Here is a 27,586-nt window from a genome sequence, read left to right on the forward strand (position 1 = left end):
TTTTAAGTTGCTTTCAATTAAAAAGAATGAACACATCTATCATTTATCTGCCTACATCATACCCTCATAACTTACCTATAATGTTAAAACAGAGTATTATAAAATAGGAAGATTTTTAATACTCACAGCTTTTAATATCATTATATTTAGTCTTTTTCTGTACAGCTAAATTTGAACAGCTGCTAAACTATATTCTCAATTGGCTCTGTTAATATATATCTGAATAGCAAATGGAAACACTGTTAAGACTCTTATAAAAAAGGAATTAAACGAGCATAGACCACTCCTACCTTGTCTAGCTACCGTTCTTGGTTAACGAAGCACAGCAATCATTTAACAAAATAAAGTACTGGGAAAACTGGGCAGCTACATGTAAAAGAATGAAATTAGAACACTCCCTAACACCATGCACAAAAATAAACTCAAAATGGATTAAAGACCTAAATGTAAGGCCAGACACTATAAAACTCTTAGAGGAAAACATAGGCAGAACACTCCATGACATAAATCACAGCAAGATCCTTTTTGACCCACCTCCTAGAGAAATGGAAATGAAAACAAAAATAAACAAATGGGACCTAATGAACCTTCAAAGCTTTTGCACAGCAAAGGAAACCATAAACAAGACGAAAAGACAACCCTCAGAATGGGAGAAAATATTTGCAAACGAAGCAACTGACAAAGGATTAATCTCCAAAATTTACAAGCAGCTCATGCAGCTCAATATTAAAAAAACAAGCAACTCAATCCAAAAATGGGCAGAAGACCTAAACAGACATTTCTCCAATGGAGATATACAGATTGCCAACAAACATGAAAGGATGCTCAACATCACTAATCATTAGAGAAATGCAAATCAAAACTAAAATGAGGTATCACCTCACACCAGGCAGAGTGGCCATCAACAAAAAAATCTACAAACAATAAATGCTGGAGAGGGTGTGGAGAAAAGGGAACCTTCTTGCACTGTTGGTGGGAATGTATATTGATATAGCCACTATGGAGAACAGTATGGAGGTTCCTTAAAAAACTAAAAACAGAGCTACCATACAACCCAGCAATCCCACTACTGGGCATATACCCTGAGAAAACTATAATTCAAAAAGATACATGTACCACAGTGTTCATTACAGCTCTATTTACAATAGCCAGGACATGGAAGCAACCTAAGTGTCCATCGACAGATGAATAAAGAAGATGTGGCAAATATATACAATGGAATACTACTCAGCCAAAGAAAGGAATGAAATTGAGTTATTTGCTGTGAAGTGGATGGACCTAGAGACTGTCATACAGAGTGAAGTAAGTCAGAAAGAGAAAAACAAATACCGTATGTTAACACATATATATGGAATCTAAAAAAATATTTTGGTTCTGAAGAACCTAGGGGCAGGACAGGAATAAAGATGCAGATGTAGAGAATGGACTTGAGGACATGGGGAGGGGGAAGGGTAAGCTGGGATGAAGTGAGAGAGTGGCATGGACATATATACACTACCAAATGTAAAATAGATAGCTAGTGGGAAGCAGCCACATGGCACAGGGAGATCAGCTCGGTGCTTTGTGTCCACCTAGAGGGGTGGGAGGGTGGGAGGGAGATGCAAGAGGGAGGGGATATGGGGATATATGTATACATACAGCTGATTCACTTTGTTGTACAGTAGAAACTAACACACCATCGTAAAGCAATTATACTCCAATAATGATGTTAAAAAAAAAGTAAAGGCCTAACTCATTTGAATTAGCATGTATTATAATTTGAGGGTGATACTTATTTTATTCCTAAGCATTTTGAAAAGATTAATCTTTAATATACTACAATAAATATCTTTCTTCAAGAATAGAAAGACAGTCTTGTGAACATAGTTTTTGGTGACCGAACTTCACTAGATCTAAATAGGCAGAAAAAGAAAAGGTTTAGGACAGCTGTAACTCTTAAATTCATCAAGCCATCTCCTACTCTTCTCTAGAAAATAACTTTCAACCCACCTCCTCATCACTGCTGAACAATAAGGCAGATGCTTTCTTTTTGGAAAGCTCAGAGGGCTTTGTTTTCTCTTGGCTCTGAGTTAGTAGAGATGATGACTGCTTCTTAGCAGCTGTAGCCCCAAAAAGATTATCCTAGAAAAACAAATGGCAGAAGAGTATGACAACTTTGAACACATAAAACAAAAAACTGAAGACATTCTCTCATGTCAAATTAGTAGAGAATAAGTCTCCAGTCAAGTGAAGAAGATATATCACACCTTTTGGGGGGAAAAAAAATCACACAATACTAGTAAATGCCACTTCTCACTTATGTATGAATCCTACAACAACAGCCTACAATCTTCTCTACCTATATTCATCCATAGAAGGGAAACAGATACCATAAAATTCAAAGGCGGAACACCTGGGAGGAAGCAGGAAAGGGAATAATGTGAGGACAAAGTCATAGAAATAGGAAGGAACCTGGCCCCGCCCAGTCCTCCTGTGGGCGGGCCCGCTATGCTCATTAGGGAGGGTCCAGAGCCTGCAATTAGCCTGAGAGCAGTACAGCCCCCTGTGGCAGCCAGCAGCCTGCACCTTTCTTTCTATGAATTAGAAGCCAGACCAATGCATAAAGAGAAAGATACAGGGAGGTTTCTCTACTCTTTCACATTTATGGAAGACATACACCTGGGACAGAGGGAAGGAATGACTTGTGTTTCTGATTAATTTCAAAGGGACAATACAAACTTAGGAAATAATTTACTAAATAAAATCACTGGCCTAGTAAGAGCTGATTCTTATAGGTTCAACGGCATTCCCAAAGTACCTATTAAGGTACTTTTATTTAGGTAAAGGGAACAAAACCATAGAACTTGGTCTGAGCCCAAGTTAAACAGAAAAACACTCTTAACAACATACTACACCAGGTGAACAGTCCTGTAGTGTAAAGACTGGATAAAGGGAGTCTTTAAGGAAAGTGTGGGAAGGTACGAAAGGCTGTGAGACTAATGAACTGGCACTCACTGGGGATATGAATGACAGAGCTCACATTTACTACGCACTTACTATGTGCCAGGCACTGTGCCAATGGCTGTGCATTAGTTGTTTTAGCTGTCACAATGACCCTATATACTACTAAGCGAGATGAGATTCAGAAAGGTTAAGTTACTTGCCCAAGGTCCCTGATTTGCATGTGGTGGAGCTAGGATATGAACACAGGGCTCTGATGCCAAAGCCCATGAGCTCAGCCACCGCACAATACTGCATAAGAGCAAAGGTTTGGCTTGTCTTCCCTCTCATTTCTTTCTCCCACTTTGCTCTCATCCAGCGTGGGAAAGAGAAGCAAGGTGAGGACATGGTTGCCTTCTCCCCTCCACTCCCACTTTATCCAAGACGTTCTTGTAGACCATTGGGTTCCATCCCCTAAAAAGTGTTTCTTAAAGGAAGATTTTAAAAGTGAAACCTACAAAGCTTTGCATAGAGTTGGGTCAAGAAATCTAAGGCCCTGCCCATTGTGCAGTTAAGAGAACTTAAGAAAGGAAATAAAAACTGAAATGTTTTTGTTATATGAGCCTCAGAAAGCTTGACTGCTTCCCTATCACCTTGTTCTACTGTATGAGCCTCTGGTTATAAAGCTACATCAGCAACAGTTTTCTACTAATGGAAAACTTGATTATCTTGTGTTGCAGTAACAAGGTTTACCTCTTCATCTTCGTCATCGAAAAGCGAGACCGAGGTGGGGAGTTTGCTAGGCAGGAGAGATGCATCTTTCGACTTACTCACACTTTGAGAAGAAAACAAATCCTGTTGGATCAAGATTAAAGTTCCTGGTTTATAAAATATACCAGCTTTTAAAGTATCAGATATAAAACACTAGAGTTTACGACATGATGGCTGCCGTGCATCCAGGTCTCTTTGTCAAAGAGGGAAGCTCGGTGACACAGTCCTCGAGGAACACGCATCAGTCCATCCTCACTGCGTGCAGGTGAGAAGGAAGAGACCCACATGTAACTCCACGTGGCGTCACTGGAACCCAGAGGTTTTTATACTCTCACCTGGATGATTAAGGCAGGGGAAATTTTTCCAATCAACTTCCTACCACGCTTAAAAAAATAACTTCCTTTTTCTGTCCAGAGAATCAGAGAGATTAAACAGATTTAATAATGGAAATAGAAGCTAGATTAACAAATTATTGGATCTACGACTCTGTTTTATTTAGTTATATCCTCTTTCCTATAATAAGAGTATGATATGATTTCTTTTAAATAAATACAAATTAAATTTTAACTTTAAACTATTTGGCGTTCTTGAACGGCAGCTAGGAAATGTTGCAAATTAGAGAAAGATCTGGTAGATTCTGAAGAAATTTCCAAAATGTTATAAAATGTCAGCCTATAATGCAAAGAAAGATCTGCAAACTGAGTTGCATGAATCAGAAACATGAAATAGGATAACTATTCCCTCAGGATGAGAAACTTCAATACATAAGAGACAGGCAAATAGGGCAAGAACATAGTTTCTAAGACCTGTGGATAATTTTTTTTTAATCATGTAATCAATGTCTACTCAGATATGGAGCTAATTACTTCATTAACTGAGAAAAGCTCCACTCAGCCCAGTGGCTTTTGCCTAGGCCCCATGGAGTCCCCATGGGTCTGTTCGGGTAGAAGGGGCCACACAGGGGCAGTCCCAGGCTTCCCATGCCTCTCCTGCATTTTAAGCATTGGCAACATTTCACTTAAAGAAAGTGCTGTGTTTAAAAAAAAAAAAAAAAAGTAGTAGTAAACCAAAACAAAGAACAAAAACAAATTTCAACATCACTGTTTTTGGACCCTTAACTAATATCTTCCTTGGTGTTAGGGGAAAGAAAAGGCTTTCCATTACCTTAAACACCTCCCCAAAATGATTCCACAAGGTAAACTTTAGCTCCACACTTGAGATATAAAGGGAGGAGTAAATATTCAATCCTTTTGGTCCAAAGCTCTTCCTAGACTGCATCGTTTTACTTCTCCTTGCCTATAAACCTCGACAATATCCAATAAAAACAATCTGTGATGGTACACATGGGACAAAACCTGTGGTGGTGGATTTAAACCTGTCTGCAAATTCATTTACACTCCTACCATCAGGAAGTGGAGTTGATGTCCCCTGCCCTTGAATTTGGGTGGGCCTTTGTACTGCCTCAACCAACAGAATGTGGTAGAAGTGACAACGCTGACTTCTGAGGCTAGGTTACAAAAAACAGTACAGACATACCTCATTTTATGGTGCTTCACTTTATTGTGCTTCACAGATATTGCATTTTCCACAGATTCAAAGTTTGTGGCAACCCTGTCTCAAGCAAGCCTGTCAATGACATTTTTCCTACAGCATTTGCTCACTTTGTTTCTCTGTCAAATTTTGGTAATTCTTGCACTATTTCAAATCCTCCACCAGCAAAGATTATGACTTGCTGAAGGCTCAGATGATGGTTAGCATTTTTTAGCAATAAAGTATTTTTTAATTAAGGTATATACATTTTTTTTAGACATAATGCTATTGCACACTTAATAGACTACAGTATAGTATAAACGTAACTTTTATATGCACTGGGAAACCAAAACATTCATGTGACTCACTTTACTGAGATATTCGTTTTATTATGGTGTCTGGAACCAAACCCGCAGTATCTCCCAGGTACACCTGTACAGCCTCTGTGCAGCTCTCTTGGGAATCTCACTTTGAAGCCTTGAGGCAACACCCTAAGAAGTCCAGCTTCCCTGAAGCTGCCATGCTGGGAGACCACACAGAGACAGAGAGGGACCTCCCAAGAGCCCCAGCTGTTCGAGTCTTTCCCACCCAGGCACCAGACACATGAGTGAGATGACTCTCAGCCTGGCCACCTTCAGACTGGAACCACATGAGAGACCGTAAGTGAAAAATGCCTGGCTGAGCCCAGTCAACTTCTACAACCATAAGAGGTAATAAAACTTATTGGTGTTTTAAGCCACAAAGTTTTGGAGTGATCTGTTTCATAGTAATAAATAATGAGAACACCTGTTGAGTCACTGAAATTGCTCACGTTTGGTTTTTTCACTTAGTCAACAACTGCCTGACAGCTTACCAAATACCAAGCACTAGTCTAGGCGTTAAGGACACAGGCAGGAAACACACCGTCCTGCCCTCATGGAGCTTGCTCTAGATGGGACATAGACAGTGAACAAGCAGACATGAAGTGTCACATGGCAATACATATTGTGGGGACAATAAAACAGAAGAGGGGCTAAGGAGCACAGTGTGATGTGTGCTGGCGGGCTTGCTATTGTGCAAAGGGCTGTCACAGGAGACCTTGCAGGGACCTGGAAAAAGTGAGGAAGTGGGCTATCCGATTCTGGGAAGAGCACTCCCAGAGGGGCAAAAGCCAGCCCAAAGATCTCCAAGTGCCTCTGTGTGTGATGATGAAGAAGCGGAGAGTGCAGGATAAGACCAGAGTGTGAGGCCCCATCATGCTCTACTTATGTGTCAGGAGTTTGGCTTAACTGGACTTCACTTAATTCCTATCTTCTGCACACTGGCCACCAATGAAATATATGCCTCAAGATTTTATTTCCATCAACAGTGATCCCTCTACCTCCAAAGAGTTGTATGCTCATCCTGGCTATAAGTGCAAAATAACCACAAGAGCTTAACCCAGAGTTCGTAATTTCTTGAAATTACATATAAATTTCTGCCATGTTCCCATCTTTCTCTGTGAAGGGGATTGATTACTGCCCATTACACATTCTCAGATAGGTCTCCGATCCCTTAAAACCCTGGCCTAAAGTTAGCTCTAAAAGGATCAAGGCCTGTGGAAGTCAGAAAAAGCAGTAACGCTTCTGAGAGTTGTCCCTGCGTCACTGGAAAGGTGCTTCTAGGCAGGGCCCTGGAGGACTGAGGCTGTCTGCAAGGCAGTGCCAGCCCACAAACTGTTAACAGTCTATGCCCACTGTTTAGTGAGACTACTGAAAGAGGAAGCAGTGTGTTGATTTCTGTTCTCGTACAAGCACCTCATTACATTATGGATCAATTAATAGCCTAAAATATGAGTATCCTGAATTTTCCTCCCAGGAGATTCACTGGATTCAAACCCAACAGTGAAAGTATTGTATACATGTTGCTTTCTATAGACCATGTGTTCTCAAAACATTATTTTCAATGAAAGAACTAAAGTACTTAATAAGCCTTATAACTCTACTGAGAACACCCTGAATCAGAAATACTTTCCAATGTCATATCCATGAACTATTTCCCAGAACTAAGAAAAAGAATGAATTCCTTACCTCAGAGTCATCCTCATCTGAAAATAAACCTTTGTGAGTTTTTGTTTCTGACAACGGCTTGAGATTTTTGCTGGAAGGGAGGGTAACCTTTGTTGGGGAAAAAAAAAAAATTGAGAGTTAACAAGCCAGACACCTGAAAATGAGGGTTCATTCACTCATTCATTCAAAAGATGTCCTGAATCTCTGCTAGGATAAGGTCCCAGGCCATGCAGCAGGGGAATGAAAACATCATGGACCTTGGACATGTATCAAGTGCATATAAAGAATTAATGCAAAAAGAGAAGTACCATGAGAAAGAATTTTAAAATTGGTATATGTTAGGAATGAAAGAAGAAACAGTCCTTGTAAAGTAAATTTCTCAGGACAGACAGGATCTGGACATGGGAGATGGTACAAGCAAGAACACTCCAGGCAGAGGGAACTGTGAGAAAAGAGAAAAACAAGATAAAGCAGAGGGCACATCTGGGGGATCGGGGTAGGACAGACTGCCTGCCTCATACAGTGCACAAGTGGGACATGTACCTAAGCTGGAACCTAAGGTGGGCATCCTAGGAGGCTGTTGGGTTCTGAATGCTGGCACCTAGGTGGTCAGAGGCAGAGAGGGTCAGGGTTTCAAGCTGTGCAGAATAGCAAGGGAAGGGACAGCAGCCAGAAGAGCTTAAAGAGTGATGGAGATGCAGCCTATTGGCCAAATACAGGTCAATTTGAATTACGATGTTAATGGATCATAACATGTCAAATAGCGAATCTATGATCCTATAGTGATACTAAAAAAGCAGGAAAGAAGGAGGAGAGAAAGCTCTTCTGTTCAGAAGGATGCCAGCTAATTAACAAAGAAGAAATGGTAGAAGTAGAACCACATTCTTCTGTTTTCCCCGCCACCCAACATGATAACTGGTTCAGGAAAAGATCACCAGTGGATGTTAAGACCACCGAGGAAGGCAAAATGCCACAACTGCTGAATCTAGGTGCTAGTTATTTGGGTGTTTGTTGTATTCTTTCAACTCTCTGTACATTTGAAGTTTGCTATACACTTGAAAGGAACAATACTTCCCTCTGGGTTCCAGTGAATTAACAAGATGCCCCAAATCTACACTCCCGTGTTTAGTCTTCCCTCCTGCTTACCTTTTTTTCTGCTCTTTCTTTATTTTCATCTGTCTGACTTACAGTAGCCTCTGGCAAAGCTGCCGCTTTTTCTTTGAACAGATCTCCTTCCTCATCGTCAAAGATACTGGCAGTGGATTTGACTTTGTCTTTAGAAAGAGACCACAGCATAAAATTACACGGAGGTCAAAAATCCCATCACGAAATTCACAGATTAAAAATTCTTCTCTCCCAGGGCTTCCCTGGTGGCACAGTGGTTGAGAGTCTGCCTGCCGATGCAGGGGACATGGGTTCGTGCCCCGGTCCGGGAAGATCCCACATGCCGTGGAGCGGCTAGGCCCGTAAGCCATGGCCGCTGAGCCTGCGCGTCGGAGCCTGTGCTCCGCAACGGGAGAGGCCACAGCAGTGAGAGGCCCACATACCGCAAAAAAAAAAAAAAAAAAATTCTTCTTTCTCAAAGAATAAACAGAAAAAGTATGTTATTGCTTGATTAGTTACAAAGAAATATTAAGTGGACTAGATTGGAATTTTTCAAAGAACACAACAGATACTCCAATGAAACGCAGGACAGACAGTTTAACCATCTGGCTTACACCCTTATCCAAGAAGCAGTACCTTATGCTTGGAGTAGTTTGGACTAGCATAAAGGGTAAAAAGAGACCTACAGAAAGAAAGATCATTTAAGAGTCAACTGCTCTAGGAATCTGATAAGTGACAGTTGGCTCCTGCTTTTAAAAAGTTAAACTGGGACTTCCCTGGTGGTCCAGTGGTAAAGAATCCGCCTTACAATGCAGGGGACGCAGGTTTGATCCCTGATCAGGGAACTAAGATCCTACATGCTGCGAGGCAACTAAGCCTGCGCGCCACAACTATTGAGCTCACGCACCTCAACAAGAGAGCTGCAAATTACAGAGCCAACGCGCCCTGGAGCCCACGCGCCACAACTACAGAGCCCACGTGCCCTGGAGCCTGCGTGCCACAACTAGAGAAGAGAAAACCTGCATGCCACAACTACAGAGAAGCCCGCGCACCGCAACAAAAGATCCCACATGCCTCAACGAAGATCCCACGTGCTGCAACTAAGACCCAACGCAGCCAAAAAATAATAAATAATAAAAATAATAAATCTTTTTTAAAAATTAAAAAAGAAGTCAAACTATACAGAGGCATATAAAAACAAAAACTGAAACCTCCCACATAATCCCACCTGCCCACCCAAACAAGGCCAGCAGGAACAGTTTGATATACATGCTTCTAATTTCCACAAAAGATATACTAACATGTTAACTCTAGTTATTCGCAAATACGGCTAAATAATAAATAACACAATTTGAAGAATGTGTCTTATGATTTGCATTTTTCACTCAATGTACCTAGGGTATCTTCCCATGTCAACACACAAAAAACTCATTCTTTCTCACAGCTTCACAAAATTCCACTAAATGGAAGGACCATAATTTACCCTACTGATGAATATTTGGGGGGATTCCAACCTTTCGCTACCACAAGCATTGCTGCTCTGAATGAGGTGTGTGTCACTGAAATAGGGCACTGACTCACGCATGTCCCAGGAGAACAGCAGCTGTCAATGAAAGCGGCACCAACTTACTTGTGATTCCAAATCAGTTAATCCCACCAAGTGAGAGCCCTTCCAAGCCACGAGAGGCACTTACTCCTTTATTCACTGTCATTTCAGTCGGCCTAGATGTGAGCGTAGTATGTGTCCAGTTTGCACTCTTTCTAAAACCCGGCTATTACTTCCCTCACATTTCTGCTGCTGTCCTTACTTTCACACCTACTGCTGGAAAAGGAGCTAAGTCCAGAGACCCTGCTTCTCGATGCTTCCTGGTCCATCTAGTCCTTAGGAGAAAAAGCCCTTTGTTGCTCAAGTTGCTAGAAGTTGTGTGCACCTCAGTGGTCTACCCTTCTTTTCTAGAAAGACAACCAATAAACCCAATCCTTTGCAACCCATGGACGAGCAATCTCTACCCACCAGGGAGCCTGTCAAAAATGCAGAATCGCAGGCCCCACCCTAAACCCAGTGAATCAGAATCTGCATTTTGACAAGAGTCCAGGGAGAGACATCTGCCATTAAATAACCACTGATTCATAGGAGTGAGTTCATGAACAAGCTGGCTGAAATTTGAGGGGAGAAGAAAGGAGAGTGCCGAAGTGGCCAAGGAGCTAAAAACCCTGTTACAGAAGGGAAAGTCAAGGTCACCTGGGCTTTCTGGTACAGAGCGGAGAAGCTGGGAACTAAACAGCTAGCATGAACGTTCTGTTCATGCTCGTGTATTTTCCTAAGGACTCTGGAAGAAAGTGTGATTAAAACTTTCTCTCTAACTGAAAAGGTCAAAACTAGCATCTTGGGCAGATATTAGAGGGGAACAGATTTCTCTCTAAATAAGAAAGATAATTCTAGTAATTAGTTTCCAAAGCAGGAAAAATTGGTCCATAAAATACAGACCTCCAAGGCACCATAACTATCTAAGTAGAGATGAGACAACTCTGACAGGAATGCTCGAGGAGGGATTCTGGCACTGCAAGAGATAAGGAACTAGATGAACTTCATGCCTTTTTAGGTCAACATTTTTTTTTCTTTTCTTTTTTTTTTTTTCTTTGTCTGCACCACACGGCTTGTAGGATCTCAGTTCCCTGACCAGGGATTGAACCCGGGCCACAGCAATGAAAGCCTGGAATCCCAACCACTAAACCACCAGGGAACTCCCCTAGGTCAACATTCTTTATTTGGCTAAATTTCCAGAAACAGAGGATGGAGCAGTACCTGTCTTGGGAGGTTTGCTACGGGATGCTGCAAAAAAGTCATCATCATCGTCGTCATCATCAAAGAGGCCAGCAGGCGCTGGGAGGTACGAGCTTTTCCCTGGAGTGGGCTGCTCGGGCTTCTGGGCCTCCTTCAGTGACGGAGCACGGGTGGCACCAAACACATCAGTGTCCCCTGTGGGTGGAGGGACAGGACAAACCAGCTGTGAGCCAGGGTGGGTGCACTTCCTGACTTTACAGGAGGGGAAAAAAAGCAACAGTACCACCACCAAGAACTTGTACTTTCAGTTCATCCACAAAACACATTAACAGGACCCAACAACCTCCAACCTTTACTGATATAGAATGTCCCACAATGCAGAATCAACTGATCACTCAGACCGAAAAAAGTCCAAGGCCACTGATTTCTAAGGTAATATGAGCTAACACAGGTTAAGTCAGCTCTCACTCTTAGATGCCCTCCGAAGTTCTTCATACTCTCCTCCCCAGTCAGTCCTTTGAAGATGACAATCTTAAAAATGACAAAACAACAGGTATATAGTTTTTAAAAACAAACTCTAAGTTATGATACCTAAAAATACAGAAACAGCTCCTGCTGGGATTTTCTTTCCAGGTTTGGAGGATGAAGACGCTAAAATGAGAAACAAAGAGATAACATTTCAACAGAGAAAACAACTTTCCTTGTTAAATGCACCTTCCTAAAATATGTGCAATACAGTACACAGCTAATAGGAGAATTTTAAAACTAATTTTTCCTAAAAACAAATATCATGTATTAACGCACATATGTGGAATCTAGAAAAATGGTACAGATGAACCCGTTTGCAAGGCAGAAATAGACACACAGACATAGAGAACAAACATATGGACACCAAGGGGGGAAAGGCAGGGGTGGGATGAATTGGGAGATTGGGACTGACGTATATACACTAATATGCATAAAATAGATAACTAATGAGAACCTGCTGTATAGCACAGGGAAATCCACTTCGCTGTACAGTAGAAACTAACACAACACTGTAAAACAACTATACCCCAATTAAAAAAAATTTTTTTTAACTAATTTTCCTAAAAGAGCCATTTTAAAATTTCTTAGTATCATCTTCTCTACCAATGTCATGACTTTTTTTCTTGGTATTAAATCAATCTAGGCTGTGACTCCCATGGAAGATCACTGACTCTGGGCAGGCTATAACACTGGGGTTGGCTGGGGAGGCCAAGGAAGATGTAGAGTACAAATGGGTGAGGCAAGGGACAGAGCAAGCAGGGCTCAACAGTTCTGACTCCATCCAGTCCAGTTGGATGAGAATAAGCAAGTAAAAAAGAACAGCAATGGGCTTCCCTGGTGGCGCAGTGGTTAAGACTCTGCCTGCCAACGCAGGGGACACGGGTTTGAGCCCTGGTCCGGGAAGATCCCATATGCCATGGAGCAACTAAGCCCGTGTGCCACAACTACTGAGCCTGTGCTCTAGAGCCTGCGAGCCACCACTACAGAAGCCCACGTGCCTACAGCCTGTGCTCCGCAACAAGAGAAGCCATTGAAATGAGAAGCCTGTGCACCACAACGAAGAGTAGTCCCCGCTAGCCGCAACTAGAGAAAGCCCGTGCACAGCAACGAAGACCCAATGCAGCCATAAATAAATAAATAAAATCTATTAAAAAAAAAAAAAGGACAGCAAAATATCGGAGACGTCAGTGACAGAAATGAAGACAAAAACAGGAAAGCAAGAAACTAAGCAAGTCACAGATGCCAAAAAGTGGAGAGCAGGAACCTCAAGACAATCAGGTCAGCCAGCGTCATAATAAGTCTAAAATCTGACAACTTGTGGCCTGGGGAGACCAAGTCGCTTAAAATAACTCATTCCCAATTCCCAAGAACTACCACAGACCTAATGGAAAAAATTTTTAAGTTTTTAAATAGCTTATGGATGCTTTTTAAAAATTCCACAAATTATTCTAATGCACACTGGGCTGAGGAATTACTGATTTCCAACTTATGTGCAGAATTTCAGAAATGTTTCTTTGAACTTTGAACTAAATTTGATTAAATTAAAATATCCTCAACACTGCTGGAGTGCTTTCGCTGGTTCACTTTGAATTCTCTAAGAAAGAGACAAAATTGTGATGTGGGTTTACAGATGGTACTTTTTGTTTTTTCCAAGACATGAATTTGTGTAAAGGAACAGCTTTTAACTAGACCAAGGTGAACACAACAGCTTCCTGCCTAACAGAGAAACAAGGTTTGGGAACAACTTTAGGGGTTCCATCTCCTGATGGGAAGTAACCAGTTCTGGAAATCTGTGCATGAAGAAGCACAGGCAGCATCAATCCACGCTCACCTTCATTAACAGAGGCTCGAGCTCCCCGATCCTGAGGGGCGTCCATGAAGAGGTCACTCTGCTTGTAATAAAGTAGACAACACAGTTCAAAATAGCAGAGGAAAATGGAGCTGCAGTAAAGATGTCTAAAGAAAAGTGCCTTGTAAAGTTTAAAGCTACATATTTACTGTTCTGTCAGAAAATCAGTTCCATAGTGAAGACTATGACAGAATCAGACCCTGGAATAATTTAGGTCTGCCCAGGAATTAAATACAAACGTGGAAAAAGACAAAAGACAAGGTAAGAAACAATCACTTAACCAAGTAAATTTTCCACTATTAACACTCACATCCTCTCCCTATTTAACAAAGGGCATCAGGATACAGTATTTCCTCATTTTGTGATTCTTAGTTCAAAATCTCCTAAAATATGAAAGTAGAAGCAACTTCCAAATAAGAAGCCATCCTTTCCTTACTAAAGGAACTAACTGTATTTCTTCCTTGGGGACACATGACACAGCTATGGAGAGCTTCGCTATTCCCGCCGACTTACCTCCTCATCCTCATCATCAAAAAGTCCCTTCCCTCCGCTGAACAGGCCACCTCTAGAGCCAAATGGTGAGAAGTCTTCATCTGTCAGCTTAGGGGGTGCGAATAAGTTATCTTCTTCATCTAGCAAACAGAAAGAAATGTTTTGCAGGGAGAATTAAAGATGGGCTTAGAACTCCAGTTCTGGGGATTAACCTTTATAACACCCCAAAACTGGCATAGAGTTTATCTAACCATATGTAACAAGGACTACTTGAATGTTGGCCGTCTCAGGACCTTCAGACAAAAACTCATTAAACAGTTCACTGAATCCCTTAAAATGCTCTTTGGTTTCCCACTCACAAGTCTGTAAATGTCTGGGGCAAGGTAAACTCTGCAGGCAATTACTTCCATCTAAATTTCTTCTGAAGCAAGTCTATGCTTCGATTGCCATCCAAGACCTACTCCACCAGAATCTGAGGGACAGAGAGGTAGACTGAAGAGAGAGCTGCAGATTGACACAGTCCCAGGTGGAAACATAATGGACATTACCGCTGAATGTTAAAGGGTCTGATATAATATTCCTTATTGAAAACAAATGCTAGAGCTCCCTAGTTTCTAAACGTCTACAGAAGTCTAGAAAGACAGCTAATAGATACCTATAAAATCTAGTAATTCAAATCTTTAAAGCATTTTAACTCCACACTCACTTCTTCCCACACCCCAAAAGCATGCTCTTAAATGCTTTCAAAAAGTGTACAGAGACAGACCTCATTTGTCAGCACTTAAAAAGGCACTTTTACAGATCACATAAGCAATATTCCCATTCCCGAGTCAAGAGCCTCCTAAAACAAGAGAATTGAGGGGAAAGGCTTACCATCTGAGGGAGTTTTCCTTTCCTTCTTCTCTTTCAATGTCTTCCGAGGTTTTGCTTCCCCTGGGGATAAGCCTTGAAGAATATTTCACAGTTTGAACAATACTCAGTCCACCCTTAGTATTTACTTACTGACTCTTCACACACATCTGCCATCCTCACAACTCCTAAGCTAAGAGCAAGACATTCAACTTTGTATCTCAGCTCCACCTGAGCACCCCTCTCAGTGCCTTACCCAGAGCAGACACTCAAAAAGTGCCTCTTTTTAAGGCAGAAAGCTTCAGCTACCATACCAGGGTCACGTGCATGAGAGGACTGCACTTGCTGAAAGACTTCTGACATCTTTCCACTCTGTTAAATCACTAGAATATAGTGTATGGTACATTTTTATCTGGTCAAAATAAAATATAGGAGTAAATATTAAGCCAAGGATTCTTCATCTGGGGCCCATGGTTCTCTGTGGTACCCATTAATCCCATGAAACTGCATATATAGATGCACCTATGTGCATTATTTGGGAGATGGGCTGGGGGTGGGGGTCCACAGTGTTCAGTTATCGAAGAGTCTATAAGCCAAAAAAGATAAGAACTACAATTTAAGCCTCTTGCGCCTTAGTAATTAAACAAGGAAATCTACACTCAGTGAAGCCCAGCAGAGGGTCCTACACTTCCCCACTGCCCCTTTAGCTCATCTCGGTGGCAGTGACATACTTGTTTGCTCCTCTTCCACCCGGCTTGCAGCATCCCCTTTGATCCGAGCTGCCAGCTCATCGGCAAATGACGTGGGTCTACTTTTTTTCTACAGGCAGAGAAGACCAAAAGAATCACTTTTTTGTAACAAACTAGTACAGTTTACTTTTGGACACCTAACGAAACTATGTAAACAATGGCAAAGAAATTGAACTGGTGAGAAATTAAGGTTTAACTAAATAAATGTAAACACATGCACCCTATACAGATCACCTGAGAAAGAAGACTCAGTGTTCCTTCAAAGGGAGATCTCTTTATTTCCTTATTTTTTTTATACTTCACTTTAATACATGGTGGTTTTCTTATCTAGATCTAGATAAGAAAACTACCATGAAGTGCTTGGGGGGGGGGGAGTATTAGGATCTTAAAACTCTGAAACTGAATATATTTTGAATGATCTAACTTGTAAAATCTTAACATTTGGAGAAGAAAGTGGTACTTGTAAGGCAACTTGGGATGCTCAACCATTATTTCCAAAAGTGTAAATGAAATTACAAATAGGATGCAAAATGAGACGGTTACAAATATAAATGACAATAAAAGGAATGAGTACTAGGTACCATTTCTAAAACCTTGCCAAGCAATAACAACTATAGTCTTTCTTACAGGTCTGGAATTTTCTTCAGTGTCCTCAGTATCTTCCTCCTCCTTCTCAGAGTCAGCGAAAATGTCACAACCATCATCATCCTCTTCTTCATCACTCATTTGTGCAGTGTGCTAAAAGTATAAACCACCAGATTAAAACTATTAGATGCGGTCATCAAGCTGAAAAAGGGATACTGCCACTTAGCCTTCAGACTTCTCCTTCAAATTGGGAACAACAAATAATGCACCAAAAGTTATGAAGCAGTAAATGTGCTAGAACAAATAACACACGAGATTTCTTTTCAGTGCAATAGCAAAAGATTGAAATAATAAAAATGTCCACCACTAGAGAAATGAATAAACTAAATAAGTGTAGCCTTATCTTAATAAAAATACTAACAGTCAAAAGGAATAAGCTGTAACAATTGGAGAGACATCCAAGACCAATCAAGTGACAAAATAGTGCATGATAAACCCCGAATGATATCCTGACCACACCCTGATACATATACAACACCACTTCTATGAACACAGACATATTTGTGAACGCAAAGAACAGCACTTGGAATATGCACTCCCAGATGATAACACCAGTTATTTCTGGAGACTGTGAGGAGATGAGGATTAGATGACTCAAACTTAGTCTTATGTGTTAAGTTCTAACTTTTTACAAAGGCAGCCACTGGTACGTAAAAATTGTATAATTAAAAAAAATTTTTTTTAACATGGAAATCAATAAACTGTGCCAGGCACTACGCTAAAAGCACTTTTTAAACTAATTTAATCCTTAGAACTCTGAGGTTAGCAGTGGCACACACAACAAATCTATCTTTAACAATACAAACAAATGGTTCCAACAATGCTTTTAATCACCATACTGTATTATTTGAAAAACTGTCCAGGGACTTCCCTGGTGGTCCAGTGGGTAAAACTCTGTGCTCCCAATGCAGGGGACCCAGGTTCAATCCCTAATCAGGGAACTAGATCCCACATGCATGCTGCAACTAAGAAGCTCGCATGCCGCAACTAAACATGCCGCATCGAAGATCCTGTGTGCTGCAACTAAGACCCGGTGCAACCAAAATTAATTAATTTTTTAAAAACTGTCCGAATTTACAGATCTAATAGTAAATTCCATAGAAATAAATACACTGTACAGAAGGATTATTAAAATTATAAAGATGAGCCACATTTGTGAACACAACTGAAAAAAATACAAGTAACAACCAAAAAGTGCTAAATCTTTCACTTGATAATTGGAAATTTTTGTGAAAAAATATTTCCGAATTAGGAAAGTGAAATGCAAATTGGGATCATCTCAATATACCACTGTACATATACTATGGTAGCAAAAATCATAATCCCAGTGCTGATGAGATCCTGGGAAAATCATTATGCATGATCTGTTAATCTGAATGTCCATTAGACAGTAGTATCAAGTAACTCTACACCACCTAATTCCTAAGGAAAGAGTTCACAGAAGGAAAGGATTTTTATGTATGAAAACACTGAATGCAGCATTATGTCAAAAATTAAAATTTACAAGTAAACTATTTCCCATACACGTTTAAAGACTACAACAGTATTACATATGTATGTTAAAAAAATATAGAAATTTACAAAGCAAATTACAAAGACTATTTAAAATGTCAAGGAAACACCTGTGACATGTTAATATAAAATAACAGAAAATAAACTATGCATGTTATGAAAAGAACATGTCCTTAGAAGGATATACAAAAATTAAGACAACAGTGCTAAGACAGTAGGATAATAAGATTTCCATTTTTGGAGTGTTCCTTAGCCTTACTGCTATATTGTCTCAAATTTTAAAACAGGAAAGGTGTGTTCATGTGAAAAATTCAGTTTGGGTAATCAGGCCTTGTTTTATAGGCTCCGTTTCTCAATTTCGTTTTTTACTTCTTTGTTGTCTAAGAAAAATGAAGATAAAATATAAAGCAAATGAGAAAAAATATACAAGAGGGTAGTTAGCCTAAAAACATGAAACATTTGAAGGAAACATGAATAGTTGTAAACATGAATAAATCCTCACTTTCCCCTAAGTCATTCAAAAGTAATTTTAGCATAGATTTAGTATAAATGCTATGCTTCAGTTAAAATTTAAGTCACTTCAACATATGCATCTTACCCGGTTTTGATCATTGTCACTATGATTGGCAAAATCTTCATCTGACTCCTATAGGAGAAAAAAAAGAGGCTTTTTTGTTAACACAGGCTTTACTTGGAAGCACAGAAATGATCTCGGGTCTAAGTCTCTGGGGTAGCCAACACTGGGTCTCTCTGTACCGACTACTAGTCACCTGACGTATCAAGGTGCAGATAAGGTGGAGAGTTGGCAATGTCGCCAAGGACTATTCCAGTTAACATGTCATTTTTGTGATTCATTTAAACCTATCTATTTGTTCATATTGATCTGCCCTATCATCTCTAACCTTTGGATTTAAAGTAAGAGTTGCACATTTAATTAACTAAATTATCAAAAGTTGGTTTGCATTATTTTACATTTTGGACTACGTTTTCTATTTTCCCTCTAAGTAGGACAATTAATTCTTCAGGCCCAAGAAGGGAACATGAGTACTTAATATGAGCAATGAGGTAAAGAGTTGCTTCAATGGCTAAAAGCAAAGGATTTAGCTAAAGATAATCAGTTATACAGCAAGGTTATTTTAGAAAAGTTTATTTCCTACTATTAGGTTTTTTTTGTTGGGAGGGCTGGAGGGAGGAGGACAGGAAACGGAGACTGTGGAAACAGAGGAGAAGAGGGGAGCACACATACAAAGCTGTCTCCGTTTATAAATCAACACTCAGGGACTAACCTTCAAAGGGTTTCTGCCCTTTGCAATAATGAGTATTCCATTTAAAGGAACAACCCCAGATACAACAGTGGCCAAGGCCCACAGACCCTGAGACCGTAGAGCAGGGAGTCAGATCATGCTCTGTGGGTATGAAGATGCCAGAGGCAGCAGCAAAGCTAACATGTAAGTGGATGCTTTCAGGATCCTTCTGGTCTAGAAAGTCTTTATAGTAAAAGAAAGTTTTAAATGTGGACTTTTTCCCTAGAATTACTCAAAGACAGAACTTACTCAAAGACTGTATCTCAAGCAGAGATTCCACTGAAACATCTAAGCTGCCACCCTCAAAATATATTGGCAAGAAGAGAATTTGGTGGGGAGGTGAGAGGGTAATGGTAAAAGAGATTAAAGCAGTTTTCCTTGGTTTTTGTATACACGACAAAAAGGAACTCCCACTCCAAGGGGAAAAGCTTCAGAATATGGTTTCTGTCACTATTAAAAGATTTATATAAACAAATTGCTAATTCACAAATACGTTATTTATTTAGCCCACTAAACACACCCTAAGTTTCCTGCCCACCATGACCAGGACACACCAGAAAGCCCTTACCTCTTCTTCATTCTCTTCTTCACTGTCCGCAATACTACCACGATCACTGCCTACTGAACCTTCTGGTGAGAAGAAAGATAAAGGTTATCACCAATATTCATAAGAAAAGATCCTTAGTTCCCTTCCAAGATCACAAACCACCATACATCAGCATCTAAAGATTTTGATAAAACCATCTATACCCATTAACTGGAATTAAAAGTATCTTCACTATAGTGAGGAATGGAACATTTACATAGCCTCAAAGTATCACCCCACAAGATACTTATCAGTTACAAAAAATATATATTAGTTACAAAGAAAAAAACTGGTTTGCACTCCTCGAAGATGTTGAGGTTGTAAAAAGCAAAAAAAGGCTGAGAAATGGTATCAGACTGAAAGAAGACTAGAGAGATTTGACAACTAAATGCAGTGAGTGGATTGGATTCTGAAACAGAGAAAAAGAGAGACTATAAAGAACATTATTGGGACAACTGGCAAAATTTGAATATGACTGAGGATTAGCTAGTACTACATCCAGTTAAAATTTCCTAACTTTGATAATTATAGTTTTTGCTGCTGTTGTTGGAGAACAGTCAATTGGTGACTTTATTTCATATAAAAGTTACATCTAAAGAAGAGGTTGAAAAGTCAAGTGTACTTGATTTGTACATACTTGCCAAGTCTCACAGAATTCAACCACTTTGATAATTTTTCTATTAATAAACAAGACATATTAAAAGCCTCACATCAAAGCCCAATAGACATGTCCAACCAAGATGACAGATGTGCAAATGAATATGCAGAATATGCAGCTATAAGAGAAAGTTCTTATTCTTAGAAAACACACACAGAAATACAGTTGTCCCTCGAGGGATTGGTTCCAGGACCCCCTTTACACACACACACACACACACACACACACACACACACACACACACAGAGATACCAAGATGGCATAGTCTGCATACAAACTACACGCACACCTTCCCACATCTTTCTCCTGTATACAGCCTTAAATCATCTCCAGATTACTTATAATACCTCATACTACGTAAATGATACATAAATAGTTGTAAATACAATGTAAACAAACGCTCTGTAAATAGTTGTCTGTGCGTGGCAAATTTAAATTTTGCTTTTGGAACTTTCTGGAATTTTTTATTCCCAAATATTTTCAATCCAGGTTGGTTGAATACATAGACGCAAAAACCCATGGACACAGACTGCCAACTGTACGGAGAAGTAAGAGGGCAGGACGTCTGCATGATGTCTCCCAAACAGGTTCAGAAAAAAATATTATGTATATAGGAAAAGAATGATAAAACAAATGTGGTGAAATGTTCACAAGTGGTAAACCTGGGTAAACAGTATGTGGGAGCTCTCTCTACTAGTCTTCCAACTTTAATGTACAGTTTGAAATTATTTTAAAATAAAAAGTTAAGATATAAATGTTAAAAGCAACAAAACTATTTGGTGCAAAAGAGTACCTTCACTAGATAGCTCTCCAAGACCTACATCTTCCTGCTCCATGAACAGCTTTGACCCAATTAAATAAGGTAAAGGACGGTCAATGTATAGATCCTGTAAACAATGAAAGGGAATAAGCCATTAAATATTTAGGTTGAAAATAAAATTAGGTATTCCATTTGACATCTTGTTCCATCTGACTACCGCCCAAAAGTTACATAATGAAAGTGGAGAATAAGAAACACAGCAGGATTTTTTTTTTAAATCACTGATTAAAAAAAAAGTTAAATCCTAGGTAAAGATGGCAAAGTAAAGCTGAATTACATAGAATCTCCCTTCTCAAGTGCCTTATTAACAAAAATGGCAAAGGCTTGCAAAAAGTTTACTAGCAGTAACCAAACAAGGAAAGGGGCACAACTTCATAGTAATATGCCCAAAAGGAGGAGGACCAAGGAAAGAAACCAGAAATTCTGGCAACCTTTGATGATGGTAACCTATCTTCCTCCCCTAAAATTCAACTCTGGTGAGCAAAAATCAACCAATCAATCAATCTCAAGAACCAAGTCCTAAATTTGGAGAAGCACACTGAGTAAATAACCCAAATGGTTTTATGACTTGAGAAGGCAGGTGGGTAGGGGGACATGTGTACAAACAGGACACAAGTAAGGCACAAAGGAAGGGAATGGAGGAGGACTCCTTCACACTTCATCAGGGCAGAGACGCAGGAACACAGAACATAAAGCGTGGGCTAGATGAAAAGAAACAGAGTGGCAACTAGGCAAATATTCACAGTCAACGTAATTAACTAAAGGAATGTCTCCAACAGACTGATGAGAACCTACCCAGCAGAAAAAAATAACCCAAAGAAGAGAATAATAATATGCCCCAGAGGTTCACACTGTAGAATTTAGAGAAATGAAATTGGTAAAATAAGACCAGATGATAAAACAACAAACCAAAATGAAGGATACTGTCTACAGAATAGTACACGTTGGAGATCCTTCCACTGCAGGCCATCACACACATCAAAAATTTAGAGTTAAGAAAGCACTCCAAAAGAAGAAGTAAAGGGCTTTCCTGGTGGCACGGTGGTTGAGAAACCGGCTGCCAATGCAGGGGACACAGGTTTAAGCCCTGGTCCGGGAAGATCGCACATGCCGCGAAGCAACTAAGCCCATGTGACACAACTACTGAGCCTGTGCTCTAGAGCCTGCGAGCCACAACTACTGAGTCTGCATGCCATAACTACTGAAGCCCACATGCCTAGAGCCCGTGCTCCACAGCAAGAGAAGCCACCACAATGGGAAGCCCGTGCACAGCAACGAAGAGTAGCCCCCGCTCGCCACAATTAGAGAAAGCCTATGCGCAGCAACAAAGACCCAACACAGCCAAAAATAAATAAATAAAATTAATTAATTTTAAAAAAAGGAAGAAGTAAAACTGTCACTGTTTGCAGATGACATGATACCATACATAGATAATCCTAAAGATGCCACCAGAAAACTACTAGTGCTAATCAATGAACTTGGTAAAGTTGCAGGATACAAAATTAATGCACAGAAATCTCTTGCATTCCTATACACTAACAACGAAAGATCAGAAAATTAAGGAAACAATCCCATTCACCATGGCAACAAAAAGAATAAAATATGTAGGAATAAACATACCTAAGGAGGTAAAAGACCTGAAAAAAAAAAAAAAAAGAAAAGAAAAGAAAGCTCTCCACCCTGGGGCAACCTCCCATCTTCACAGTGAGGCATGGCCCTTTGGCCTTAATATCTCCTCCCTATAGAAAAGAACCTGGGTGCAGGGAAAAACAATTCTGATGCTTCACCAATGACAGAAAGCTTGGGAAGGTTAGTGTAAAAGATACAACAGCAACCAATTTACTGCAAAGAAATGGAAGTGCTAATTGAGCTAACTGTTCACTGACTTAGGAGGCTTGTTTCCAAAGTCCTCCTGTAACAGAGAAAGTGGTGTGTGACTTGGAAGTAGCAAGTGTGGCCCAGGCAATACATTTCCCAGGGTCTGCTGCTGACTTCTAAATCCCTATAGTGAAAAAGCAAGCCAGCGAGCATATCATGGTTAAAGGATCAGCCCCAATTTGGCACTATAAGCTCAAATCGGAAGAGAAATGTGCAGTGAAATGAAGGACTAGAAGAGACTGATTTTGCAGCATGTTTCCATTCACAAGGCACTTATGTGTCACAAGGATTCTCAAAATCAGTAAGGCAACCTCCTGTGTTTACTACTGAGCCTGAGAGAAAGTAACAGTAAAACAATAAACATCTGCTAATAGTTTCTTCGTGAACACTCATAGCAGCTTTATTCATATTGGCCAAAACCTGGGAACAACCCACATGTCTTTCAACACTTTGGAGGTTCCCTCTTAGTGAAAGCTGCAGAATGTCAGGTTCCCAACAATCCCTACCTCTCACGAGCCTCCTCATCCTTCAAAATCCAGTTCAAATCTCATCTTCCTCCTAATTTCCCCAGCTAGAAGTCAGAGCACTTATGATGGTGACTCTTGTAAAGCCTCCTCTCTCCCACCATCTGGTACTGCTGTAATAAGCATCCTGAGAGTAGGAACCATGTTCTGCATCTTTGTACTCCCCCAACTTGGCATGCTAGTACCTAGTAAGTGCTCAATCGATGCTTGTGTACAGCAAATCTTTCTGATTGATGGAGTCAGTATGAGACTGCTAAGTGACATCCTCACTTCCTGGAAGTGAAGTCCATGTCTTACCAATTCTGTGCCCAAGTAAAACCAAAACCCAACAGGTGCGACAATAAATATTTCAACTGAATGTCTTTACCTTTGGCTCAAGGATCAATTCCACCCGCTCATTAGCATCATCTTCTTCAGAGTCTGAGTTTCCTGCTTTTATATCTAGTTGCTCAAATGCACTGTCCAACACTTGTAAACCGTAGTTCACAGCCTCCTGGACTTTAGGAATCAGATCTACTTCTTTCTGTTCCCGGGTCTTCTCCTAGGAAAAAATACTGTTCAGTAAGATCTCCAGTATATTGATACCACCCTAATAAAACACTGGGAATGTTTGCTAAAGCCTAGACTCATGCTCCAAAAAACCCCCCAAATTTTAATTAAAAATGTTAAATTCTTAACAATTTAAAATGTTAAACAATTAAAAACATTAAAAGTCAGATTCTGCTGAATGCCTCAACACAGACTTTGGAGTGGTAAATCCCAAGTTTGTCTATGCGTTGAACACACACCGAACTACGTAAGGTCCTGGAGCTTCAGGTTCATCATCTACAAAAACAAAAGCACAACTATGGTGTGGTGGTTCAGCTTTTATAGGCTATGTAAAAGAATCTTAATAATGAATGGCACACCACAAGACATCCAGGGGCACTTCACCTCCCTGCTACTGGAGGAACGAAGGGCCTAGACTTTCAGCTTTGCCATGGCTGTATCCCACTGACCTTGCTTAATGATCCTTTGGACAATTTTAGGAGTTAAGACTTAGAAGAAAATACCCCAGCCAGAGATGTCATTTTTCAATTACAGCTAAAAAAAAAATAACTGGACAATTATGATTATTCTATAAACTTGTTTCAAACCAAGAGAGGGTCAGTTTCATCTCTAATCTATCCTGTACATCACCCGAGAACAATGCCCCCGACCCCGACAAAACTCTGTACACATCACCAACCTCCTGAAAATATTCCACAGGTCTCCACTTCCTATAACAGCAGCTCTCATACACTCAACTGTGTCATCAGTTGTAAGAAATATTGCAAAATATCTTTAGTGTCATTTCCCTTCCTCACAAATATTCTAGAAGTTGATACATAATTACAGAAAGAACCAAACCATAGTGTTGTTTTGACAGCCAAAGGGGAAAATCTGAAGAGTAGTTTATACTACCTCAAGTGTGGAAGTCTTTCTGATTTAGCTTTTTTGTTTTGGCTGCATCTTTTCTGCACTCTGGTATGCTTGATTCTGAGTTAAATAGCTAACGTTGTACTAAGTGTGTGAAAACATGCCTGTGAAATAAATATATAATGGATGTTTTAAAAATAATTCACTAAATAGCTGTCACCTTAAAATTGTCCCCTGACTTGGTATAACCAGATACTATTGCACTTAAATGGTTAGCAAATCCCTGAGTACTATTAAAAATAAAGATTTAAAAAAAATTTTTTTAAGGCTAGAAATAGGCAGAACTGTAGCTGGTTTCTAACATCCTTTCTTAGTCTAACATCTTCATATGTTACAAGCAATATGGCTTTCATCTTACTTTCATTTTTAAACTGGTAGGAATAAGAATCAAAGCAGCCACGAAAGGATAGGGAAGCACAATCTTCAAAGAACTCACAAACTACAGCCCAGCATGGCCTACATTTTTTATAGCCCTCACGGTAAGAAAGGTTTTTACATTTTTAACGGAGGAGGGGGAAGGGGAGGAGGAAGAGAAGAAAAAGAAGCGAAGAGACGTAGGTCAATGTGGCCAGCAAACAAAATATTTATTATCTGGTCCTTTACAGAAAATCTCTGCATACCTCTGCTCTATTCTTAAGCCAGAATTCAGGAACTTAATCTATACATTTCTTAATACACTAAATTTCACAAACAAACTAAAGAGTTCAATTGTTGGGCTGTCAGGAGCAGCTTTTCCCATTTCCCCCCGTGTCCATCTCCCTGCCCACAATCCCTCCACCAGCCACATCACACATCTCCACCACTTTTCTTCTCGAAAGGAGCCCAACAGAAGAGTGATTTAATGCAAGTACCTGTTCTGGTTTTTCTGCCTCAGGCTTGAGCACCGGCTCCTCCACTTCTTCATCATATACACGCTAAATACGGAAGCAAATTCAGTTTGGAATGGTCAAAACAGCATTTGGAATCAATCACAACGTAAGAATTCAATACACAATTTAGAAAAGACAAAGATGGGGAAGAAATGATTATTCAACAAATCGCTGAGGCCGCTGGTCAAGGGCAAAAAGCAAAGAACAGTAGTCAACTCTCCCAAAATTAAGTTTAAAAAAACAGACACAAATGACTAGGAAACATGAGAAAAAACCTTCAATCTCATTGTTGACCACAGTCACAAAAACAATAATAAACTGGTGTTCACACTTTCTTGTTTAATCTAATACTTAATGCTGACAGAGCAATGTTACAGGTACTTAAATGTGAGGCTATGAGAATACCAAGTGGTAGAACCTACCTACTAGGTAACAAGAGCTTTAACATTTTGCACAGTGGAAACGGTAAAGGTAAGTTATATTAATCCTGTTGCTTAAAATGGTTGCTAAATTTTTATTATCCCATTTATAAGAAAATAGATAGGCCAAGCCCACCAATGATTTGCCAGAAGGCCAGGCATGGGACTGACCCATACAGCTGGAACAGGCAGCCTCTCTTTTCCAAAATAGATCACTCTGGCAACTCATTGTAATTTCCTTTTTTAACTATATATTGTTGTTTAAACTTCCAAAGTAAAACATTCTCATTATAAGTAGTGCAACGATGAAAATGTTCTGGAATTAGATATTGGTGATGGTTACAAAACTTTGTGAATACACTAACACTTATTGACTTGTACACTTTTTAAAAGGGTGAACTTTATGGTATGTGAATTATAAGTCAATTAAAAATTAAAAAGTCAATATAAAGATATAAGTGAAAGAGATGTGTTTAAAAATTGTTCCATCCTTGCCTCCAACCAAACCCTCAGAATAAGCAGTTTAAGCTTGGTGTGTGCTCCTCTATGCTTCCCACATAGAAACATACACAAATATATACAGACATATGCACATATTCAGAGTTCTCCCACTCTTCCTGCTTCTAAATAAAAATGCACTTATACTATACAAATTCCTCTGCCCCACTTTTTCACTCGATATTTACATAAACCACTTTCTAGGTCAATGCAAATAGATTTGATTCAATCCTTTTTATATCTGCACAATATTCTATAGTGTGAACTTGACTATGATTAATTCAATAATTCTCTATTAGGGAACATTAAGGAGATTTCCAGTTTTTGCTGTTGTAAATAAACTGCTGTAAACATATGCACATATACTAAATTCTTAGGCCCTGGATCTTTTATTTCTATAGGCTTCCCCAAAATAGGATTGCTAAGTCACAGGACAAAACTGTTTTTTAGGCTTAATAGCTACCTCCAGATTTCTGGCCACAAATGTGGAGCAACTCACACTGTCCCCACAACATATTCAAGTGCCCACTTTCCAGACCTTTGCCAGCAGTGGAACCATGTTACCTACCTTTTAAAAATATCTGCCAATCTGATTAGACAATGTTACTTTTATTTTATTTATTTATTTATTTATTTTGCGGTACGCGGGCCTCTCACTGTTGTGGCCTCTCCCGTTGCAGAGCACAGGCTCTGGACGCGCAGGCTCAGCGGCCATGGCTCATGGGCCTAGCTGCTCCGCGGCATGTGGGATCTTCCCGGTCCAGGGCACGAACCCGTGTCCCCTGCATCGGCAGGTGGACTCTCAACCACTG

At 40.0% G+C, this 27,586-nt stretch overlaps 1 protein-coding gene across 13 annotated transcripts in view; it reads right to left on the reverse strand.

Moving 5' to 3' along the window:
* WASHC2A (WASH complex subunit 2A) overlaps window positions 1-27,586 on the reverse strand; it is a 56,147-nt gene that overhangs the window by 22,650 nt on the left and 5,911 nt on the right. For 7 of the 13 annotated variants that reach the window (XM_030844059.2, XM_030844058.2, XM_030844052.2 and 4 more), the window contains exons 4-19: window positions 25,840-25,902; window positions 23,898-24,071; window positions 21,102-21,195; window positions 19,633-19,694; window positions 18,359-18,406; window positions 16,231-16,341; window positions 15,586-15,673; window positions 14,879-14,950; window positions 14,027-14,145; window positions 13,496-13,556; window positions 11,728-11,787; window positions 11,158-11,331; window positions 8,394-8,521; window positions 7,269-7,355; window positions 3,673-3,774; window positions 1,990-2,121 (exon numbers count right to left, since the gene is read on the reverse strand). In XM_030844059.2, the coding sequence (XP_030699919.2) occupies window positions 1,990-2,121; window positions 3,673-3,774; window positions 7,269-7,355; window positions 8,394-8,521; window positions 11,158-11,331; window positions 11,728-11,787; window positions 13,496-13,556; window positions 14,027-14,145; window positions 14,879-14,950; window positions 15,586-15,673; window positions 16,231-16,341; window positions 18,359-18,406; window positions 19,633-19,694; window positions 21,102-21,195; window positions 23,898-24,071; window positions 25,840-25,902 (1,575 nt within the window). The remainder of the gene's footprint in view (window positions 1-1,989; window positions 2,122-3,672; window positions 3,775-7,268; window positions 7,356-8,393; window positions 8,522-11,157; window positions 11,332-11,727; window positions 11,788-13,495; window positions 13,557-14,026; window positions 14,146-14,878; window positions 14,951-15,585; window positions 15,674-16,230; window positions 16,342-18,358; window positions 18,407-19,632; window positions 19,695-21,101; window positions 21,196-23,897; window positions 24,072-25,839; window positions 25,903-27,586) is intronic. The other 6 variants (XM_030844060.2, XM_030844048.2, XM_030844041.2 and 3 more) reach the window with 3 other exon arrangements.

The sequence above is a fragment of the Globicephala melas genome, chromosome 16 (assembly GCF_963455315.2).
Source record: "Globicephala melas chromosome 16, mGloMel1.2, whole genome shotgun sequence".
NCBI lineage: Eukaryota > Metazoa > Chordata > Mammalia > Artiodactyla > Delphinidae > Globicephala > Globicephala melas.